Raw genomic sequence first — 26302 nt, 5'->3', positions numbered from 1 at the left:
TGTTGTGTTGAGGATGTTGTGTTGGAGGATGTTGTTGTTGGAGGATGTTGTGTTGGAGGATGTTGTGTTGGAGGATGTTATGTTGGAGGATGTTGTGTTAGAGGATGTTGTGTTGGAGGATGTTATGTTGGGGATAAAACTGACGCAACACAATAAGTAAATAGCATTTTATATTGGACGAAAAACAAACAAGAAGAATAAAAGCGATTTACGGCTGAACAGCAACCAAGCTACGTGTATGGGGAGGATACTGCTGTTGCCACGTGTATGGGGAGGATACTGCTCTTGCCACGTGTATGGGGAGGATACTGCTGTTGCCACGGGTATGGGGAGAATAATGATGCTAACAGGGAGCACACAACAAGCAAAGGTAAATATAGAGCAGGTGGGCGGACAGTACAGACATTCAGTGGAGGATACAGCAGGTACAAGGAGAGTACAGACACTCGAGGGAGGATACAGCAGGTGCAAGGAGAGTACAGACACTCGAGGGAGGATACAGCAGGTGCAAGGAGAGTACAGACACTCGAGGGAGGATACAGCAGGTGCAAGGAGAGTACAGACACTCGAGGGAGGATACAGCAGGTGCAAGGAGAGTACAGACACTCGAGGGAGGATACAGCAGGTGCAAGGAGAGTACAGACACTCGAGGGAGGATACAGCAGGTGGAAGTGGATACAACAGGTAGAGGGAGGATACAGCAGGTGGAGGGAGTGGTGGAGAGAGAGACAGCAGCTCCCCGGGCGACGTGTCAGGAGGGTGACAGACCAAACAAGCGACACTTCTCTTCCATTAGCGAGCCACGGCCGGAGCGCCCCAGTGGTAGAGGGGCAGCCCACCACCTTCACCCACCGAGGCAAAACAGCCCCTACGGCGCCTCTTGGGTGAGCACAGAGGCCCGGAGGTCGTCGCCAGCACGTTTACGGCGGCGGTGACGTCCCTCGTTGCAAGGTGACAATAAATGGACATCATCGGTGGCGTTTTATTTGCGCGACTGCAATCCATACACCAGCACACGTAAACACAGGAGTGTCCAGCAATCCATACTCCAGCACACGTAAACACAGGAGTGTCCCACAATCCATACTCCAGCACACGTAAACACAGGAGTGTCCCACAATCCATACTCCAGCACACGTAAACACAGGAGTGTCCCACAATCCATACTCCAGCACACGTAAACACAGGAGTGTCCCACAATCCATACTCCAGCACACGTAAACACAGGAGTGTCCCACAATCCATACTCCAGCACACGTAAACACAGGAGTGTCCCACAATCCATACTCCAGCACACGTAAACACAGGAGTGTCCCACAATCCATACTCCAGCACACGTAAACACAGGAGTGCCCCACAATCCATACACCATCACAGGTAAACACAGGAGTGCCCCACAATCCATATACCAGCACACGTAAACACAGGAGTGCCCCACAATCCATACACCAGCACACGTAAACACAAGCGTGCCCCACAATCCCACATGGTACTATGTTATCACACACGGTGCCACACTAATTCCATACGGCGACACACTATCCCACACGGTGTCACGTGATCCCACAATGACACAAAATCTCACAGAGTTCCACATAAACCCACAATGTCATAAAACTCCACACAGTGCCACAAAATACAACACAATACCACACTGCCTAACTCGGTGTCACTCAATTCCACATGATGCCACACAACGCGCACCACTCCCCTGACGTACTACACAATTTCGCACGGTGCTACACTATCCCAAATGACGCCACAATATCCCAAACAGTGCCTTAATATCCCATACGTGACCACTATCTCACATGGTGTCATATTATCAAATCATCCCAGAAGATACCACATCATCCCCGACGAAGACATATCATACCACACGACACCACATTATGCATTACACTACCGCATCATCCGACACGATACAACATTGTAACACATCATCCCACAGGACAATGCATTATCCTTCACATCATCCCACATACAGGGTGACACACAAACCCCACTATATCTGTTTCTCGTGGCCATCACTAACAGCACGTCCACGACCTCCGTGAGCATCATCACTATCAACCTACATCAGCAGCACCTACATCACCATCATGACAAACACCACCGCCCATCCTTACTATCACCTCGTGGAAGAAGATGACAGGCGTCTTCATCACCACCATCAACATTACCATAAGCATCTCACACTCACCTATGTCGGCATTAACAAACGGCGCTTTGAGAGACGCCGCTCCATCACGACCCTCACTGTCTGGTCGCCGTACCTGAGGTGGCTCCAGGATCTTGAGTGATCGCGGTAACTTGGGTGATTTCGGTAAGACTGTGATACCATAAATGACCGCAGTACACGTAGAGGATACTGTAATGCCTCAAAATGACCTCAATCACTTTACAGAGAGAAGACCACCGGTAATCATACACCTTCAGGAGGCATTAAACTAGCGCTTTATCTGACAACAGGTCACGAGTTTGACCGTAGTCGCTACCATGCTCTGCCACTCACGTTAACCAGTATATTTTCCCTAAAGTCCTATAATGTTTTGGTGTTTCCTACTTACTAACTTCCGTCTTTCGTAGCAGTTCGGTTACACTTCACAAAATCCTTGCAGTTTGTGGTTTAATGTTACATGATTTGCTACGAATATATCAAATGTATTTCTTTATTCATTTACATTCACGTGTTGTTTGCATTTAACTGATGAATTAGTCATTATCTTCCCGCCTCCCGCCACCTAAATTTCATCCCCTCAAACGTGTCCTTCGCAGCTCCTCTTTCGAGTCTTTGTCCCCCTTGATTTTCTGACAGCGTCTGGTGGTCACAGCATTATTCAGGGGCCAGCGTCTCGAGGTGTCAAGGAAAAGGACAGCTGCGCCGAGTTATCAAAGATGCAGAGTAGCAAAAGCCTTTGTCCTTCACCCGGCAACGCCAAATATCATGATCCTTCAACTATGACTAAGATACACTCCTTTCAGGTTTCAAAAAACATGCCGGAAGCACAACATAACCACCTAAGCAGAAGATCCAAGCTGTTACAATTCTGCTTTACCTTGCTCAAGTTTACTATGAAGCGAACCCCTTCATTTATGAGTAAAATAATTTATTTGTCCAAAGATTAAACATTCCAAGACGGTCGCTAAGGCCAGTTGGTCGGTGTGGGGGGCTGGTGATCATGTCCATTAGCCTTGGGTGAGTTGCTTCAATAATTCAGTGGGTGAAGCGACCCCTTGGCTCTCACGGGGAACGGTGCCGCTCCGGACATCTTGGCAGACACCGTCGGGTCTCCTGGGATACCCAACAACTTCAACTCAAGAACCGTAGTGGTGCGTCTTATCTCAGTGCTGTTGGGACCCGTCTTTACCTCACTTGACACTCATACGTAAACTAGAGCACAAGTCAAACCTTTAAAATCATACAGTCTGCATGACCATCTGTCTGACGTCACAGGGACACGACTTATATCTGCTTCTCAACTTTACCTGCCCTCCCTCAGGCCCCTATCTACAATGAAAGGGTCGGCATAATCCAGAGAAACAGAATTCAATCATCGAGGTAATACGAGTTTTCCTCAAGACTGGCATGGGCACCTTAGAAGGATTATCCTTTGGAAACGGTCTCTTGACGTCTCACATGAAGCTATTATCTAGGTGGACGTCGCGTGATCTGAAAATCGAGGACACCTTCATGATCCTGGACTCAAAAACTATTTCCCTCACGCAGCAACACGAAATCAGCAAATGTAGAGCGACTAACCACTCCATTGACCTGCCACTTTCATCAGGATTACCTGCTATTGTCATTTCGATGGCGTGTAATGATCAGCCAGTTGACTTCAGCCACCAAGGTTTATAAGAGGAAACAACAATGCTGAAGTTAACGCATCTCTATGGGCATTGTAAGGCTGCATGGGACAGGGGATCGAGGACGGTAAATGGGGAGGTGGGCAAATGAGGTGGTGGGTGTAGGAGAGGCAGGTGGGGCGGTGACCCCGCTAAGTGGCCTGCTGCATTATGTAGGTGAGGCAGGGGCGCCGCCCATGGCCCTCGACCCACCATTCCCCACACAGTTGACTCACTTACCTTCGTAACTTGTAGTGATGATGAGAACAAGAGTGGTAGTAGTGGTGATACTACTATACTACTGCTATAGTAGTAGTAGTAGTAGTAGTAGTAGTGGTGGTAAAGCAGCAGCCCAGAAGTTATGTTGCAGCCTGGTTGAGATATCGACTGTTCTTCTCTCTGCTTAGGTCTGCATTGCTTTGCCTCAGGGGAACGAGAGAATCGGCCCCAAAGCCGACAACAGTCGCAGATATGGACTTTGAGGCAACAGTCACTGAATGAGCATAGATCTGCGGTTTAACTAATTCAACACAGCCATGGTAGCTTCTTTTGTATTAGGATATTTAATTTTAAGGCAATAAAATGACGGCGAAGGTGTGGCTATTGGGGGAGGCTGGAAGCCACCTTAAAAATAGTAATGTTGACGTCAGTGCTCGAGGATTCTGGACGCAGGGACAGCGAGCCTTCTTCGACATCAGGATTTTTTATCCGCATGTCACCGTAACTTAGCTCTCGATGCTGCACACAGGAGGAACGAGAACGACAAGATAAGGGGATACGGGAAGAGAATTCAGAACGTTGATCAAGGCAGCTTCACTCCTCTAGTGTTCACAACCTCTGGTGGGCTGGGACCAAGTGCAAGATGCTTCTACGCCAGACTCGCGGAGGTGATATCCGAACAGAAGCAGCAGCCCAGAAGTTATGTTACAGCCTGGATAAGATGTCGACTGTCCTTCTCTCTCCTTCGGTTGCAGATATTGACTATGAGGCTACAGTCACTGAATGCCGCACAGATCAGAGGCTCAGCTAACTCAACACAGCTAGGATAGCTACTTATGTATTAGGTCATTTAATATTAAGGTAATAAAATGGTGGCGAAGGAATGGCTATTGGGGGAGGCTGGAGGCTATTTAAAAAAAAGTAGTAGTAGTAATGGTGGTGGTGGTAGTCGCGGCGGCGGTGGCAGTGATGGTGGTAGTAGTGGTTTGAAAAGAAATAGCGGTAGGCAGTGGTTCAAGTAATGGTGAGATGCAATAGCAGTTGGTAGTGTTGTCACTGGGAAGGAAGACTGGTGGTAGATGAGGGGAATAACAGCTGGTAGTGGTAACAATGGTTGTATTAACAGTAGGAGTGGTGACGTCACTCCCTGCAACTACCCGTTTACAGCGCCACAATCAGACACCCTCAACAGAAGGTCTAGGAATAAACAAGTGTTTTATTGAATATTTCCCTTCTTCTTGTATTACTTTCTAGAGAACCATTCCCCTTCTCAAACAGCCACCAGCATTTCGATCGAGGGAACAGTAGAGAAAACCAGCTCTTACCATCAAAGGTAAAACAAGGATTGATCCTGAGTAATCTTGCTCAAACATCCACCCAACACACGCCATCATGTCATTACGACCCCTTCCCCCTCCCCCTCTCCATGCCCCCATCCCCCTTCCACTAAACAATATACTAGTTGTTCTGAGAAATCTACACCATAACTTCTAAGAATCCTTTTTTCTTCACAATTGCCTTACATACATCAGACAACTGTAATAACTTTCACAATGAAATGGTCCTGAGAGGTTAATACTATGTCCTGTACATCTCTCATGGTTATCAATGATATCAATGATGTGTCTGCGTCTGATTATTTGTTCATCCTAATTATAAACATCATTTAATATTTTTTCTCAAATATCCTTTCATATAATTCTACTCACTATAAAATATTAAAAAATACTATTATTATTACATATTGCCTACCTCTATAGCTACTACACATACAAAACAAAGACACAACATATAAGAAAGCATGAACACACACAAAAACATACAAAAGACTGCATGAACGCACACAAACTCACTTCAAAACAACTACAACAATTCCACTTGCCTCCTCACAAACAAACAGGAAGAGCCTAACTAACAGCCGCAGAAGCAACACCCGAGTCCCCCCTCCTCCCTCTCCTCCCCTTCCCTCCTCTCTGCTGTATCCTCTTACCCCAGGGCCTCGGTATCAGCGCCAGTCAAACACCTGAGAGTATAGACCACACCTCCTAACAACACCACAAACACCCCGACCCTCAATAAGCAGTTTTAGAATCGATGGAAGCAGCAACTTTCAAATCCGGCGCTCCGAGAGGGCAATCAGATAGCATTACGGCGGCGACAATTGGCCATATCCTGAGTGGCGCTTCCCCGAGGCTTCTGACACGGGGAGAGTGAGGGAGAGTAGGGAGGGAGAGTGGGAGAGTAGGAAGGGAGAGAAGGGAGAGTAGGGAGGGAGGGTGAGACAGAGAGAGACGGAGGGGATAAGTGATAATAGAGCGAGGGTGGATGAGTTGGGAGAGTGAAAAGAGGACAAAATGTAAGAGTACGGAATGAGGAGAGAGAAGAGAAGAGTAAGAAGATAAAAGAGCTAAAGATGAATTAAATAACGAGATGATGGAGATAAAAGGTGAAAGAAGGAGATAAAAGATACACAGTCCAGAGGCTGGAGAAGATCGTTGAGATTAGAGAGAAGTACACGAAGAGAAGCCAAGAGAGAATAAAAAAATGATAGAGATAATGATATATTATGTGAGATATAATGAAATATAGTGAAGGTCGGAGGAGAAGGTTGACTAAGAATAGAATAGTGGATGAGAGAGACGAGGAGAACAAGTAAGCAGCACAGGAAGATGGAGAGTAAGAAGGAAAGAGGAAACAAGAGAAAAAAGTAAAAACACAGAGAAAAAGAGAAGGAAAGTAGAAAGGAATAATACAAGACACAGATAGAATGTTTAACAACATGTGTAGGAACAGTCACTACCAGTACAATAATGAACACACACACAATAACAACATATTATTCACTGAAGCTGCGAGAGTAATGACATCTCTGCCTTTTTGTTGCTCAGCCTAATTCACCCGGTCCTATGTCCCATCTTATGTCAGTATAATTTCTCCACAAACAAGTAAACTTGGATTCTCATTTCCTGTTTGGATGAACTGCCGTCCTCAATGATTTGCCGAGCACGGCGACACCACTAGAGACCTCTCCACCCTTTACTACAACATGTAATAAATAAATACAAACAGGTTTTCTCATTTCCTTTAATCACGCAGAGCAAAAGTTATGAACAATTTCCCCCGTGCAGAACTCCAGAGAGTGCAAAGAGGAGAGTGCCAGAGTGCCACCCGGCCGGGGTGCCACTAGCTTCCCCTCAGCCCTCTGATGTGGCACCGACTCGGTCTGCCGCGGAAATTGGATTTCAATATGTGAGGGAAACTTTCAAATTTCCCGCCTCTGTCGACCTGCGACCCCCCATTGAAATTTTAAAGTTCAGTTTCCTGAAGGGATGAGATGCCTAGCGCGGCACCGCCGACATGGCCAACTCCAGTCATTTGTTTATCGGAGATGTCAAAATCAGTGTGTTTTCACACTGCACCGCATGCCATTACCACACTTTTCTCCAGTTACGAAAGTCTCTGTCCTTTTTTACAGCAGACAATTTAAACAGGTTTTCGTTGTGTTTGTTTTGTTCAAAAAAGTAAACACAACACGTGGGCGACACACTAAGCAGCCAGCGGAACCAACAAGAAAAGCTACTCCAGACCCTCTCCGCTGATCGTATTGAAAATTTACATAGATTTGAATCCGATATGCCTATGGAATGTCTTCGATCTACAACCCTCGTATTTGGAATCTGGAATCCAGAATACCTCCTCTCCCTCACCCTGTCCCATCTTTCTCTCTTGATAGATGGATTAAGAATACCACCATGAATATACCGAGAAACGAAGAGAGGCGAAAAGGGTAAATAAGCACTAAGACGTATGTGTTACACTTTATAGGTTGTGTGAAATGTAAATAACGATAGTGGAAAGGCAGAAGCAAGAGGGGACCTTTGTGAAGGATGACTCTTGAGGTTGAGTATGGTGGTGACAGCTTACGAGGACCAGCTAGCACGCGAGGACAAGCGGGGGGGAAGAAGGAGGAGGGAGGGGGGAGGTCAGTAGGATGAAGGGATGAGGGAGGGGATGAGGAGACCATGGACAATGAGATATGACAAGACGAATGGTGAAAGTGACATGATAGCAATTCTTGTCCCAATTGTGGCAAGGAGGCCAAGAGAGTGAGGGAGGTGTGTGGCCTCGCCGCCACCACCTCCTGTCACCTCGCCGGCCTGATGCCCAGCTGCCCCTGCCACAGTTTAAGTGGTGATTTCCTCCCCTCCTCTTGCTGCTGCTACTTCTCTTTTTCTATCTTCTCTGTCCTTTTTATTCCCTTATTCAAATATTATTCCTCTTACGTCGTTTGTTTTTCACTCGTCACCTCATCATTTACCTCTATACAGTCCTACTACAGTATTTCAGCTTGAATTTTTTGGTTCCTTCAGATATTTTCACTTTATTGTTCTATAAGTGAGAAAAACTCCTCACACTTTGGTGGCACCTGGCACTTCCTCTTCCCCTTACGAGCAAGCTTTCCGCCTCTCTTCTTCCCTCTTCCTCCTACGCCATTAGTCTTTCCCGAGGTCTTCTATTGAAGTGACTATTCCCCTCTCAGCTGCTTCCCCTTAAAACCTCAGAACAAGGCAGTCGGCTCCTTTATCGGAAAGCCATAAAGGCGATCTCTGTGACGCACTTGTCGACTGTGCTTCGGAAAGGAAATTTAGCGCTAAGAAACGATCCAGACAAACACGCCAGAGTATTAACGCTCTTAACACTTCCCTCTTCCCCACGCTTACAATCCTTAACACACTTCCTACATCCCGAATATGAGGCCCAGCAGCACCAACAATATTTACATCATGCTTCCAGGCAGAAAGGTGAGATACTTTCTCTCCAGGCAACACTTTCACACGACACGGTGGCAGAGCAAGACAACTTGTGGCACCCAAGTAAAGCTACATCACTAACTCATGGCACGTATAACACCGTCCTTACGAGGCAGCAACAGAAACTTTTAAAGGATTCGGATTACGTGAATATCCTTCCCTGTCAGAGATCAATCGTTGGGAATAGAAATTGGTCCGTCTCCCTTAAACCCCCAACAGTGTGGTGTTGTTCCTTCTGCCTCCTCGTGTCTACAAACTTCCGTGCAGAATGTCCATCCTTAACCCCCCCCTTCCCCCTCCACAGTAATCGGTACAACTCGACGACGGTGCCGTCCTAAAGTCTGTGTGTCACATGCAGGTCTAGTGTGACGCAAATGTGTCATAATGGCGGAGATGAAGGATGGGTCGAGTGGACGGTCGCGTGAGTTGCCGCTACCACAAGGGGTCTGCCCCCAATTGTTCCTGATCTGCCTATTTGCACGCTACCCACACCACCACCTCGCCCCCTACACATACACCATTTTTTTTACTTCTCTTTCACTCCTGCCTTTATTAACCTTTTACTGTCATTCCTTATTCTGCTAAAAAAAAAAACTTTGCAAGTGTCTTGTTTACAATTCATTCTAACTCATTCCCCAACATGAGATCAGACTTTCCTATTAAGTTGCTGGTAGATTGAGAGAATTCTTACCTTCGCTACTCTCCCTGTCGCCCCTCACAGTGATGCATGGCAAGAACAGTGTGGACGTCATGCACATCCCCCCACAATCCTCCATCACATCATGCCGCGACCCTCATCACAGCATCTCACACCCTCCATACGGCCAGCTGACAGTATCCATCACGGCCTGTACAACACCAGCCTTCCACTGTCACACCTTACAGCCTTCACCATGTCACACCACGGCCTGTACCACACCAACCTTCCACTGTCACACCTTACAGCCTTCACCATGTCACACCACGGCCCACCACACCAACCTTCCACTGTCACACCTACATAGCCTTTACCATGTCACCCCACGGTCGTACCACACCAAATCTCCAAATGTCACACCTGGCAACCTTTCACCATGTCACACCACGGCCTGTACCACACCAGCGTTCCACTGTCACACCTTACAGCCTTCACCATGTCACACCACGGCCTGTACCACACCAGCCTTCCACTGTCACACCTTACAGCCTTCACCATGTCACACCACGGCCTGTACCACACCAACCTTCCACTTTCACACCTTACAGCCTTCACCATGTCACACCACGGCCTGTACCACACCAACCTTCCACTGTCACACCTTACAGCAATGTGCAATCTTCATCACAACTTACAACTATCATTACAATACACAATTTTCATTACAATAGCTAGAACCGTAATTATAACCACTTACAACATTCATTACAATTACTTATGTCTTCTATTAAAGCTTATAGAGTTCATAACAACTCACAACCTTCATTACAAACAAATACAACCTTCATTAGAGCAACTTATATCCATCATTAAAACCAATTACAACTTTCATTAAAACCACTTATCCCCTTCACTATAACTTACAACCCTTCATTACAGTCACTTACAACCTCCATTACAACATGTGATCAATACAACTTACAACCTTCACCACAACAACAGGTATAACACTATCAGAGCATCTTTCTACCGCCCCACCCACCCTGATAATGGACCACGACACATCTGGGACCCCCATCACATCTGCCGGACACAACACGCCGCCGCCCACACCAACACACGAGATAAAACATTCATAAGCCTCAAGTGTATTATGACCTTGAAGTGGCGCGGCGTAAAACAAGTGGCACTTCCGACTTATTGTACAAGGCACTGAAAAGGATATGTAAGACGTCAAGTAACAGCTCTCCACGGAGTTACACGATGCCCCCCGAGTGGACACGATGCCCCCCGAGTGGAGTGGTGTGAGAAGGGTTCGAAGGATACCATAATGATTTAATTAAAGTATATACTGTGTATAAAATGAAGCTGATAGTGAGGTTCAATATAGGAATTTATTTATTAATTTATTAAAAGAAATGAACGATGTCTTCTGCAGCATGAGTGAGCAACAATGTCATACTCCTCTAGCATCAGTAAAACAAGAAAATCTACATGCTAAAAGGCAGGATGTAGGTACTTACTGTGAGGTGCTGGAAGAGCCAGGCTCGGAGGATGTTGGTGGCCACTTTAGGGAAGATGCCCCTCTTCTTCTGGTTCTTCTTCGTACCATCGTCATCTTCTTCTGTTCCTTCTCCTGAACCGATGCTGGCATTGCTCGCGTCGCCTGTGGGTGACAAAATACGTAAATCAGTTTTGAGTCAAGACAATGTAGACAGGAGATAGACATAATTTATTAGAATTATACAAATCATAATGTATCAGGTCAGGATAGCTTTCACCAGACGCCCTGCAGCCAAATGATAATTTTGGCAAGGAGTAACCACCATGTACATACTATCGTTAATACGTGTTGAGAGTTCTTTAGAGTGAAGTGACGCAGCTAATAATTATACACTGAGGTCTTTAATAATACAATGGCAGAGGTGCGCTTTAGTCATGATGTATTCCAGGGAGAGGAGGTAGGAGACGGAGGTAAAGAGGAGGGATTGAGGGAGGGAGGAAAGAGGTAATTATAGGTACTAAGGACCCTGGCGTAGAGAAGGTGTAGGCAACATTAGCGGCGGTAGTAACCGGTGCAGGAGGACGGCCGGTGACGTTGAGCGATGCGGCGGCCTCTGATAATGACAACACTGCCTGCTGCAATGGTCCGTCACGCCAAGTTATCCCGAGGTACCAGGCGGCCGTACCTCTGACTTGGCGTGACAAAGACGTTTTTAACTAAACCTGACGAGCTGACATACAGGTAACTACGAATAATTATTATAAAGAGATTGAGATACATTGCTCGTGTAACAAAACATGATCTTCCAGAGAAAAAGCAGAGTTATATATTAAAGCCATCACTGGAGGTGACAGCCGCTGAGGAAGCGACAGATGGAATGTAAGAAATTACACCCTGAAAATCGCCACAAAAATCACGCGCTGTTCTTCACGTCTCCGCGGCCGCAATGGATCCGTCCCTCAGCTGATGCTGCTCAGGTTCAAGCTTGTCAGCTGATACACAAACATCATGAATATCCTTCAGCTTATCGAGTCATCTTTGAAATTTTCTGAAAATGAATTGGCATTCACTTAAACAGTTCCCACTTGCCAGGTACCTTCACAGCTCGACAAAAACGCAGCCTTCGCTTTGCAAATGAACGGTCATAACTAAATTTGCATGGTGTGCAAGGCTAATGCAATGATGACTAGGAAGTGGTGACGGAAAATGACACGTTATGCGTTGGTGAATGATGGCGCCGAAAAGGTAATGGCGGCAAGCATTGTGACTGGTCGTCTGGAGGCCGTAGTGGTCTCTGATTGGTGGAATCTCACTAGGACGCAGGTGACAAATGTCTACCGATTTAGCAAGTGGTCCCTACACTATGATTAACTGCATAAACAACATACCTCTTAATGATGTTAATAATTTCCAGTTGCGGCGTTGGGTGCGTAAGGATGTATTAGACAACTGTGATTCCATCAGTATGTCATGGGTTGGACGAGGAAACGGGAGGAGTCCAGCCACCGTCCCCACAAGTCTTGGCGTGGCGTGAGGGAAGACACACAGGCACCTTGGTCCCACCTGCCGCCTACCATCATTCGTCAAAGGTGCCAAGATCGCATTGGCCCATGACTGCTGGCGTGTTGTTGCTGTTCTTGTTTTTCCCGATGGCATCCTTCTTGTTGTTATCTCTGTTAATGTTTTTCAAATTACTGTAAATATCGCTGTTGGTCAGTTCCTGTTGGTGCTGTTACTGCTGCTATTGCTGTCATTTTTGCCGTTTGGAATATAATTGTTCTTATTCTCGTCATTTTTATTGTTTTTACTGCTTTTATAGGTGATGTTGCTAGTGGTGGTCAATGTTTGACAACTTCTATTCACAACTCTCTAATGATCACCATGCTGGAATACGGAGGATGCACGACAAAATTACCATGACAAAAAGTGGTCTTAGAAATCAGTATCACAGTTTCTTTGATCTAAATCTCGGAGATTCTTTGGAAATGGTGTGTTTGAAAGTTGTTTTTGTTGCTCGCGATAGAAAAGTGTAGCATCAGTATCATAAAACCTTCGTGGTTATATATTTGAGTCACTGTGTACATCCGAAAACCCTAGACAGGTCAAGACAAAACACCGAGGTACACCACCACGCAACAACGACCAAACAGCAACATATTACCAGTGGCGTGGCCTGTTTACCGTCCCTGATGGATGGTGTGTGTTGACTCCCAGCACCTGGTAAGGCTCTCGGTTTAGTTGGCTGTCTTTACGTACGCAAATGTTCCGTTTATGTGTCTGGGTAGTTAATTTATCTCAATGTTCTCGCTTTTTAAGAGTGCGGCCAATTATTTGTCACTATTTGGGTTTACAAAAAGTTGTGAACTTGCACTTGTTCCTCGTGACTATTACTTCTGTTCCTCCACTCTACACTATCCCGGCTCTTTTTAACTGGAATATCTATTGCATATATATCTTGCACTTTCAGTTTAGTACGTATCTTACACACATCTATATCTACCATATAATGTATGTATAACGAGAGATCATAAACGATATTGTTCACATTTATTTATTAACATTTCATCTTCCAAGATTACAAAGAATTCACATTAAACTTGTATTCGAAAGATAGATCAGGTATATTCCATTATATATATATATATATATATATATATATATATATATATATATATATATATATATATATATATATATATATATATATATATATATATATATATAAAAAACACACACACACACATATACTACATATTTCGAGACAATGAGACGACAACGAACATTAGTTAACTATTTTAACAACACGTCTCTCCTACACTTTTGTTTTGCTGTCTCTGTTTCCCTTCTTGTCTCCTCTGTGATCTATTTTAACTAATTCTGCCTTGCCCTCGTCTTTCTCTCGCCTCACACTTCTCCATCACTCTCTAGTTCATCCAACTATCCTTTTTTTTACCTGCCCCATCTTCTACCTCCCTTTACTCCTCAGTTCCCTCACCTACCTATCACATGTCTTCTTACTGTTTCCACCTTCATTCTTCACCCTTTCTCTCCCATGCTCATTCATTTTCTTCTTGCTTATCTATTCCCCCAGTTCTTATCCTTCATCCTCTACACCACCCTTTGCCCCACCCTTCAACACCTCCGACAGAGTAAGACGATAGAGAAATAATTCCTACCTTACAGAATCAGGTGGGTGTTGTCGGTGGTGGGCGGCTGCTGTGGGTGGTGGGCGGCTGCTGTGGGTGGTGTGCGGTTGCTGTCGGTGGTGGCCTGCTGCTGTGGGTGGTGGGCGGCGGTCGTGGCTCCTTGCACCTCTTGGCCACCGATTGCAAAACTTCCGGCTGGACAGTACTTAATGATGGTTAATAGTGATCAATGTGTCAGTGGATAATGATGACGTAGTGGGGACCATCTGTTGCCGGCAGCCAAGTTCACCTGACCACTAGCCACTACACCACCACTATGACCGCCGCTGCCTTCAACATGTTGTCATTATCACCTCCATCGCCACAACTACCACCATCATCACCATTTACACTACCACTAGGCCACTAACACCATCACCACTACCATCGCCATTAACATATCATTATCACCACCTACACCGCTACCACGAAAACCACCAACAACATTACCACCATCATCACCACGACCACCATCATCACCATGACCAACAGCAGCACCACCACCATCATCACCAAAACTACCACCCTTACCGTCATGTCACCAAGATCATCCCCACCATTTCTATCACCATCAACATACTGCCGTCATCACCACCACACCATCATCACCACAACTGTGCTGCAATCATCACCACCACAGTGCTGTCATCATCACTACGCCATCATCACCACCACCACACCATCACCACAACACCATCATCACTACGCCATCATCATCATCATCATCATCATCATCATCATCATCACCACCGTGCTGCCACCATCACCACCACCGCGATGCCATCATGACTATCACGACCGTGCTGCCGTCATCACCAATACCACATCATCCTGATCATCACCACCTCCGTTCTGCCATCAACGCCACGCCATCATCATCACCACACTATCATCACCACGCCATCATCATCACCACACTAACATCACCACGCCATCATCACCACCATGCTACTACAATCACCACACCATCATTACCATCACCGTGCTGCCATCATCACACGCCCATCATCACACCATCATCACCACGCCATCATCGCCGCCACCACCATGCTATCACAATCACCACACCATCATTACCATCACCGTGTTGCCATCATCACCACGCCATCCATCATCATCACACCATCATCATCACCACATCATCATCATCACCATACCATCACCACCACCGTGCTGCCATAATCACCACACCATAATCACCACCACACCATCATCACACCATCATCATCACACCATCATCATCACCACACATCATCACCACCCTCTGCCATAATCACCACACCATCATCACCACCACACCATCATTATCACTCCATCTCATCACCATACCATCATCACCACCACCGTGCTGTCATAATCATCACACCATCATCACCCACACCATCATTGCACTATTATCATCATCACACACTCACACCATCATCACCACTACACCATCATCACCACACCATCATCATTACGCTATCATCAGCACCACATCATCATCACCACCACCACCGTGCACTAAAGGCAGGCACAAGAGCCAGGTGTTTTATGTACTGGCTACAGTATGACGGGTGTTGAGCGCTGTGGTTTACAACTCCCGCTGTTTATGCTGTTGCAGGTTGTTGCTGTGTTCGACATACATAAAGAATTGATGTATGACAGCAGCTGTTTCTGCCTCACACACTGTTTTTATACCGGGGTTGTCGACTGGCTGCCTCGGCGAATAAAAAAACAGGAATTTATATTATTTAACTAATTCCACAAAATTTATATTGGAAAATAAAATTTGAATAGTAACATAATAAATTTTTAGTAACACAACATATACTGTCATATCACCCCACTACCACAACTATCAGTCATCTGTACCAACCGTCACTACCACCACCAGCCTGCCCACACTACCACCACTACCCTGCCGACACTACCACCACTACCCTGCCGACACTACTACCACTACCCTGCCAATGCTACCACCACTACCCTGCCTACACCATTACTACCCTGCCTACACCACTACCACCACTATCCTGCCTACAACACCACTGCCCCAATACTACCACCACTACCCTGCCTACACCATTATTACCTTGCTTACACCACTACCACCACACCCTGCCTACACCACTACCACCACTATCCCCACCACACTGCCTGTACCCACACCACCCGCCACACCATCACCCGCCACCCACTACCACCACTACCACCACTATCCTGCCTACACCATTACACCCTGCCACACCACCACACCACTACCACCACTATCCTGCCTACACCACCACCACCATCACTATCCTGCCTACACCACCACTACCCCGCCAATACTACCACCACTACCTGCCTACACCACTACCATCACCACCTGCCCACACCCATACGCCACACCACCACCACCACCCCTGCCCACACCACACCATCACCACCCCTGCCTAACCACACCCCGCCAACACTACCACCACCACCCTGCCACACCACCACTACCCCTGTCAAACCACCCACCACTACCGCCCACCATTACATCCTGCCTACACCACACCACACCTGCCACACATTACTACCCCCCCACCACCACCACCACCCGCCTACACCACCACCACACACCCCCCCCCCACCACCACTCCGCAAACACCACCACCACCCTGCCCACACCCCCACCCCAACCACCACCACCACACCCTGCCTACACCACCACCATCACCACCCTGCCACACCATACCCCGCCAACACTACCACCACCACCCCTGCCTCACACCACTACCATCACTACCCCTGCCCACCACCACCCCAACACACAACCACCACCTGCCTACACCACCACCCCTGTCAAACACTCACCACCACCCCTGCCTACACCATTACTACCCTGCCTACACCACTACACCACTCCTGCCCACCATTACTACGCCACACCACTACCACCACCACCCTGCCTACACCACTACCACCACTATCCTGCTTACACTACCACCACTCACCACCTGCCTACACCTATTCCCTGCCAACACCACCACCACTATCCTGCCAACGCCACTCACCATACCCAGTCCACATCATTATCATCCCACCTTGTCATCATCCCAACACCATTATTATTATCACCATCCTACTTACATCACCACCATCACTCTACTCACAACCACACCACCACCACTCTACCTACACCACCAGCATCACCCTACTCCACACCACCACCACTCACCATACTCTTACACCACCATCACCCTACTCACACCACCACCACTCCATACCTACATCACCACCATCACCCTACTCACACCACCACCACCACCACTCTACCTACACCACCACCATCACCCTACTCACACCACCTCCACCACTCTACCACACAACCCTTCTCCAAATCAAGGTATCATAGACACTTGCTATGATAGATGAGGCGGTGTCATGTAGTGGCTGGTGCACGGGGCTACGTTCCTGCCGTAATAATTGTCATTGGAGTTATCAAAAGAGAGTTATTCAAATGGTAATGGCGCGTCCGACCCCGCGAATCTCAGGTAAAACACATGTGACCCGCCAATCAATCATGGAGTAAGTACGACTCTCCTCCGCCACGGGTACCAACCGGCCCGCCCAGGCTCACACCCACCACCCTCCTCCTGCCTTGTCTTCGTCTCTCAGAAAAATAAGATACCGTATGTGTGTTAATGATGTAAAATTATACTTTTATGTATGAATGACAGAAAAGTTTATACTGGTAATAGATAATTTAGATTTAGTTTATTTGTGTGGTGGCTGTTGGCAGTACTAAAAGATGCGCGAGGCACACACACACACACACACACACACACACACACACACACACACACACACACATACTTCACCTATGGTTCTGGTGTGATGGTGTGCACGTAAACACTATCCAAGCACATCATGTAAACACATCACACTAACCCATGAGCCATCACACACACACAGGGCCTCGGCAACTCCAGCACTTTTTATTCACTTTAAAACCAGGTCACCGATGGGCTTTTGTAGTCTACCTGGAAATCAACAACAATGATAATATTCTCCCATTCTTGGAGCCTTTCGTCCTCTATAATGCTGGCGGCAGACTCTCCATTCATCTATACTTCTACCATACGTCTGCCACTCACCCACCACACCTCCCACCATACGTCTGCCACTCACCACCCCACCATACGTCTGCCACTCACCTACCACCTCCCCACCATACGTCTGCCACCACCCACACCACCTGCCACATCACCAGCACCTGCTCAACAACACCACCACCTGCCCACCAACGTCTGCCCTCACCAACCTGTACACCATACGTCTGCCACTCACCTACCACCTGCCACATCACCACCATATGTCTGCCACTCACCAACCACCTGCCCACCATACGTCTGCCACACACCTACCACCTGTCTACCGCACGTCTACCACACACCTACCACCTGCCACATTACTACCACCCGTCTGCAACACACCTACCACCTGCCACATCACTACCACCCGTCTGCCACTCACCTACCACTTATTCACCATACGTCTGCCACACACCTACCACATGTCCACCATACGTCTGCCAACGAACATCCATATATCAATCCACCACCTACCTACCATTCCGTCAGTCATTCACTTACCAGTCTACCATCATCTATCCGCTTATAATCCGCTCACCAACCCATCATCTATCCACTTATAATCCGCCCACCAACCCATCATCTATCCACTTATAATCTACCGCATCTATCCACTTATAATCCACCCACCCATCTATCCACCTATAATCCACCCGCCCATCATCTATCCACCAATCCACCCACCCATCATTTATCCACATATAATCCACCCGCCCATCATCTAGCCATACATAATCCACCCGCCCATCATCTATCCACACATAATCCACCCGCCCATCCATCCACCCGACTGCTTCCATTAGCTTTAAAACTAGATCACTCACCTAAGCTTTTATACACGTGGAAGTAGGTCTCAGGTCTTATATGCCTGTATGTATGTATGTATGTATGTATGCATGTGCATCTATGTCTGTGTGTTCCTATCCGTCTGTGTCCGTGTGTACCTATGGGTCCCGTACCTGTATCGTCTGTGTCCGTGTGTACCTATATCGTCTGTGTCCGTGTGTACCTATGTCGTCTGTGTCCGTGTGTACCTATGTCGTCTGTGTCCGTGTGTACCTATGTCGTCTGTGTACTGTACATGTAATAGTGAAGCTAAATGTATATTCCTATGAATTTAGGTCAATTGTAATGAATCGTGTGTGTGTGTGTGTGTGTGTGTGTGTGTGTGTGTGTGTGTGTGTGCACCTTGACTTGCGTGTGAATGTATAAGCTGGTCTCCGTGTGTATAATTCTCTCACAAACTGCCGTTATCAGTAATTCGGGCGTGATAAACGACGGCTCATTAAGATGTGGGCGTTGGAGCCGCTGCCTCGTGGGCCGACACTCCATATATGAACATAATGATTTTCGACCGCGTGGCTCTTGATGCTCGCAATTATCATGTCACCTAAAATGTAAATGATGTGAGCATAGAGTGGTGACGGTCACTCCTGCAGGGTAATATTGATCACAAACAAAACAAAACATAAACAAGGTCTGAGAAAAGGTGAAGGCAGAAAGAAGAAACGAAAGAAGAACCAAAGAAAGAAGAGAGCGAAGGAAAGAAGAAAGCGAAGGAAAGAATAAAGAAGGAAGAATGTTAAGCGAAGGAGAAAAAAGCGAAGCAAAGAAGAAACGAAGGAAAGAAGCAAAAGCGCAGGAAAGAAGAGAGCGAAGAAAAGAAACGAACGAAAGAAGAAATAAGGAAAACAAGTTACAAAGGAAAGAAAGAAAAAGATGGATTATAATTTGCATATCTGGTCCATTAGACATAATACCAATATATATTATGGGGTTATTGTGTCACCACACGCCCTCCGAGGCCTTGTATATACACACACTAAGTTAGTTTCATCCTCTGTTCCTCCTTCCTCTCCCCTTTCCTTCCTGAAGATTAGACACCCCAGCTGAATTCACCTTATGATTAAATCACCCTAACGCTCACCTAACATCCAAGTAACATTTGAGTGGTTAATTTGTAGGTGAAATAAGCTGATGTGTTTAAACTTCAGGTGAAATAAGTTGGGGTGTCTAAACTTCAGGTGATCATCATTATCTCTAAATTTCAAAATATCGTAAATCAAACTTAAGGATAAATACGTTTTGCTAAAGTAAGTAAACATTAAACTGGTGAGTTCTTAAAACATTCCATCGTTGTTATTTTCGTTTTGTTTTTGTTTTGTTTTCTATAAGACTGGCTGCACCTGGGTGGCCTCCACATCCCGATAAGAATGCACGACGCTCGGTTGTGAGGTGTGACCCAGCATACTGTCGGCTTTAGGGAACAGTTATGCACCACCTCTGTTATCGGTAATAATTAATATATTTTTTCACATCCGGTATAAGAGAAAGAGATGGAATATCCCCCTAAGATGCCCAGAAGAAGGAACGAGAGGGGGACTGTTTCACGTACCACAAAAAGAAAAGGTTATTAAAGGAAAAGGGGTAAAGAATAAGGGGAAATGTACGTGAAAAGGCATAAAGGGGGGTTTGGAGGGAGAGTCTTCATGTGTAGTGAAGAAAGTAGAAGGATGTTGAGGTGAGGGAAGGTCCAACTTGCACCCGGGGAGAGGAGGGAGGGGGAGTTGGTCAGAGGAGGTGGTGAGGGAGGAGGGGAGTTGGTCAGGAGGGAAGCTGGTCTTAAAAGAAGGAGAAAGAAGGAAGAAGTTAGATTAACACACAGGTGAGCAGCACGTGTCCATGTGTGTGTGTGTGTGTGTGTGTGTGTGTGTGTGTGTGTGTGTGTGTGTGTGTGTGTGTGTATGGAGTTTGTTTTCAAAAATATTAATCGTGTTCGTGGAATGGAAAGAGTAAAATCAAATATCAACAAAACTCAGAAGGAGAGAGAGAGAGAGAGAGAGAGAGAGAGAGTGTATGTATCAATAAGAAACAGTGAGGGTAAATTAAGTGAAGAGGAATAAGAGGGGTAACATTACAGTGAGGGGGTAACATTACAGTGAGGGGAAATTACAGAACATTACAGTGAAGAGGTTAACATTACAGGAGGGGTTAACATTACAGTGAAGGTGTTAATATTACAGTGAGGGGGTAACATTACAGTGAGGGGGTAACATTACAGTGAGGGGTTAACATTACAGTGAAGGTGGGAACATTAAGGAACATTACAGGAGGGGTAAAAAACATTACGTGAGGGAACATTACATGAGGGGTAACATTAAGGAAGGGGTTAACATTACAGTGAAGGTTAACATTACAGTGAGGGGTTAACATTACAGTGAGGGGTTAACATTACAGTGAAGGTGTTAACATTACAGTGAAGGGGTACATTACAGTGAGGGGTAACATTACAGTGAGGGGTTAACATTACAGTGAGGGGTAACATTATAGTGAGGGGTTAACATTACAGTGAGGGGTTAACATTACAGTGAGGGGTACATTACAGTGAGAGGGTAACATTACAGTGAGGTTAACATTACAGTGAGTTAACATTACAGTGAGAGGAAAATTACAGTGAGGGGTTAACATTACAGTGAGGGGTTAACATTACAGTGAAGGAACATTACAGTGAAGGTAACATTACAGTGAGGGGTTAACATTACAGTGAAGAGGGTAACATTACAGTGAAGGTGCTAACATTACAATGAAGGGGTTAACATTACAGTGAGGGGGTAACATTACAGTAAAGGATTAAGGAGGGGAAAAGTGAGGGGTAACATTACAGTGAGGGGGTAACATTACAGTGAGGGGGAAACAACATGAAGGGGTTAACATTACAGTGAGGGGTTAAATATGAGGGGGTAATATTATATGAGGGGTTACATTACAGTGAGGGGTTAACATTACAGTGAGGGGTAATATTACAGTGAGAGGGAAACATTACAGTGAGGGGTTAACATTACAGGAGGACATTAAGTGAGAGGGAACATTACAGGAGGGTTAACATTACAGTGAGAGGGAAACATTACAGTGAGGGGTTAACATTACAGTGAGGGGTAACATTACAGTGAGGGTTAACATTCCAGTGAGGGGTTAATATTACAGTGAGGGGTTAACATTAGAGTGAAGGTTAACATTACAGTGAAGGAATAGAGGGTAACATTACAGTGAGGGGTTAACATTACAGTGAGGGGTTAACATTACAATGAGGGGGTAACATTACAGTAAGGGTTAACATTCCAGTGAGGGGTTAACATTACAGTGAGAGGTAACATTACAGTGAGGGGTTAACATTACAGTGAGGTTAACATTACAGTGAGGGTAACAGAGGGTAACATTACAGTGAAGGGTCACTAATGAAGGGTAACATTACAGTGAAGGGGTTAACATTACAGTGAAGGGATTAACATTACAGTGAAGGGGTTAACATTACAGTGAGGGGTTAACATTACAGAGGGGTTAACATTACAGTGAGGGGTTAACATTACAGTGAGGGGTAATTACAGTGAAGGCAAACTAGAGTGAAGGGGTAACATTACAGTGAAGGGTTAACATTACAGTGAAGGGATTAACATTACAGTGAAGGGGTTAACATTACAGTGAAGGGAACATTACAGTGACGGTTAACATTATGCATCAGAGGATATTAATGTGCATGAAGGAGAAAGCACAGTACTGCATGTCTCTAATAATAACATACACGTGTAATTATGTGTGTGTGTGTGTGTGTGTAATAATAATAATAATATAATAATAATAATAAACGGTTTATTATCAGAGCGTGAGCCGGTGGCTGAAAATATACAGACTTACATTTGATTTAGACATAATGATATAATATGTGTTGAATACATTTACAGGACTGTACAGTACAGTACATAAATCAGGAGGTGTGTGTGTGTGTGTGTGTGTGTGTGTGTGTGTGTGTGTGTGTGTGTGTGTGTGTGTGTGTGTGTGTGTGTGTGTGTGTGTGTGTGTCATATTTAGATACTCAAAAACTTATGTCCTATACTCCCATACGTATAAAAGTTGATTTATATATTTATTCTCTGCTTATGTACGTTTTTAGGAGGTGTGTGTTTTTATTTATGGGCGATAACACTCCTTCAGTTGAGTGTATGGGCGTTTCTTAAAGTATCAATGTTTGTGTGTACATGTGTGAACGTGAATTTTGTGTATGTGTGAAGTCTGTTTGTGTTTGTAAGAAGACCATTTCGCTTATGTATAAATATTTGTCTTCCTGTATATAAATTTGTGTGGGTGTTACTTGTGTGTGTCTATATCAGCATACCTTTACGTGTGTGTGTATGTGTGTGTCTGTCCTGAATACTCTCTCTCTCTCTCTCAGGCGTATGTATGGCCGCAAGTGCGTGGAGAGTGGGCGTGGGTGCGGGCGACTCGAGATGGGCGGGTATAAATGCTGATGACTTTATGAACAAATGGTGATATTTAGGTCGGCTGATTTACTGACATGCATCAGCTGGGCGATCTGATGGTGGCGACGAAGAAATTAAATGGGAAGATCCTCTTAGGCAATGAATGATGATGATGGATGAACTGAGAAAACGGATATTAGAGAGAGAGACCCAAGTAACAATAGTACAGGAAAACGTATGAAAGAAACAAAGGAGACGAATGAAAGAAGTAATTTACAGCAAGACTAAACACATGATTGTGAACAGAGTGAAGATGGAGAGGTCAGGAGAGTGTGGCGAGGAACACAAGTGAACAAGTGAGTGAACTTGAAGAGAGAGAACTAGAGACACGCACTGAGAGTTTACAAATATGACAGATCTTTAAAGGTAATACTTCATTTCGTATATAAAATCATGAATATTATTATACGGTCTTTGTGAATTGGTAAATATAAACAATTGGGACGTAACTTGTTGTAATGTTATTTTAGTTAACCCAACGCTGAACTCTAAATGATTTACCCAAGACTATAATATTCTCTGAGAAGTAAACAGGACATCACCTTTACATTCTGTAGATAATATAAATATTTTAATTACCAGCAACAAAGATACTGCCAGTTTATTTGGAGTTCACTTCAGCCAAGAAAAACTTTTTTTGTGAGAATAACATTTCAGTAGTTTAAGTTGGAAAAAAATGACGTAGTGTAAGAGGTGAATCTTCTACAGGAAAGTTTTTACACGTAAGCCTAACCAAAGTGTATTGGCCAGACGCCCACTAAACTCTTGGTGCTCGTAAATCCACATTTCACTCGAATTTTAGCAGGACTTGAATAATAACAACTTCTCAATATGGCCACCCTGTTGGGTCTAATGAATTTCTGTTCTGTTGCTAGAGGAAGGAATTTGTTTTGTTTTCCTACTTTCTCTTATGGTACTAAATTTAGTGACTTTGAGGCCGTTTTCTGTTTCTGGCCCCCACGCTCTCTCTCTCTCCCTTCACAACAAAATATAATACTGTATTAAATTTCTATGAAGTTAATGTCAATTTGCTCACTACGACACACATTCTCACAGCTCTGTAAAGCAAATAATAATGTCTTACGTCCACAAGTGAACACAATTAGTATCGTAAAGAATTTTAGATTCTACGAGACTCAAAGTGACTGTGGGTGAAGGGGACCTCTGGCACCCCTACCCTCCTTCAGCCCATTGATCCCTATAGGAGACCTCCTGTGGCAGTGGCTGAAGGGGAGAGGGACCTCAGGGGGTCATTGGCACCCCCGAGTCCCCGACCCCCGACCCCTCTGTGCATGTAGCCGTCAGCCGACCACAATGGCGGCGGCTGACGGACGTGCGACAACTGGCCTGCCTGCCCTCTCTCAGCCACAAGACGTCTCCCCCCCTCCACTCTTTCTCAGCAACTCAGACGCCCCCTCTCTCTCTTTCAGTCACGCAGACACCCCCCACTCAGCAACACAGACGACCGTCCCTCTCAGCGAAGCAAACGTCTCTCTCCTCTCCACGCAGACGACCGCCCCCTTTTTGATATATGATTGAAGCAGTGCACGAGAGAAAATAATCTTTCAATCAATCCCGGATATTAGGTTAAAAGCAGGTTGTGATTATGGCGATTGAATCCTATAATTTTGAGATCAGCTTTGTGTAATCGTCAAAAGTCGGCATTGTTGTTGTGCCAGCCGTCCCCCTCCCCACCCTCCTGGGAATAAGCTAACCAAAACAACTGTAATTACTCGCCGGCGCTTACCGTGCCCACACCGGCCAATCACCTTCCACCAGTCCCAACACTAGCGGAGGCCTTTTACAATGGCGGCTGAGAGGAATTCAAGAGATCGCTGAAATGGCGGAAATCCTGTCAGCTTCCCCTTCCCTTCCCTCCCGCAAGAGGAAAATGAGCCAGCGCAAGCGACGCCTCGGAGCTAATGACCATGAAATGAGAAAAACGTCTAAAAAGTCGCAAGTATTCGGTAATCTGTCAGCGAGTGTCAGGTGAGGGCCATCGCCCAGCCACAACACTCGTCAAGACGGGGGGGACCGCGAGTCTCCTCAACGACGGCGTAAAACAGGGCCAATGGTACTAGAGGATTGTGTTGTGGTGGGAGCCGAGAGGGAAGGGATACAGGGAGTGGAGGTAGTGTGAGGGAAAAGGGGTGACACAAGGAGTGGAGGTAGTGTAAAGGGGATATATGACAAGTATAGAAATTATAATCAGGCTATATAAATTTGTATAAATTAGTGTCAAAAATACTGAATAATGTATTATCACATGACAGTCAACACAACCATGAAATAATTACATTGACACTGTATATACTGAAGCATTGGTTGTCCGGTTGTCGACATTACGAGAGGACTATTACCTTGACCTATATTACCTGTACACATTCCTCACCTCCAAGAACTCTGTGATTGTTACGAGTGAGCTTTCCATCGTTGGTTGTGGATTCGCAACGTGAACCTTTTTGTTTGTGATGTCATTTCTGCCGCGTCCGCTCGCTTTGTTTACTTTAGTATGGGCCCGGCAGTGTTTAGTTAAGTACAGAGTATCTCCTTTCTTATTGTACAGTATGTTTTAGTGGTATAACGTAACTTTGCTCAACTTTTATAACACCAAGTAAAGTATTATTTTGAAAGATTATTGTTAATCATATTTTGGAGTTCCACGGAAAATAACTACTT

General features: G+C 45.6%; 1 protein-coding gene across 1 annotated transcript in view; it reads right to left on the bottom strand.

The window, feature by feature from the left end:
• The window catches only part of LOC121878963 (homeobox protein homothorax-like), a 198923-nt gene that overhangs the window by 102873 nt on the left and 69748 nt on the right, over positions 1-26302 (bottom strand). Inside the window, exon 3 of the mRNA XM_042385414.1 lies at positions 11040-11182. Within this exon, the coding sequence (XP_042241348.1) occupies positions 11040-11182 (143 nt within the window). The remainder of the gene's footprint in view (positions 1-11039; positions 11183-26302) is intronic.

This window comes from Homarus americanus, unplaced genomic scaffold (assembly GCF_018991925.1).
Source record: "Homarus americanus isolate GMGI-L3 unplaced genomic scaffold, GMGI_Hamer_2.0 scaffold4060, whole genome shotgun sequence".
Classification (NCBI taxonomy): Eukaryota; Metazoa; Arthropoda; class Malacostraca; order Decapoda; family Nephropidae; genus Homarus; species Homarus americanus.
This window is presented reverse-complemented; position numbering and strand designations above follow the sequence as displayed.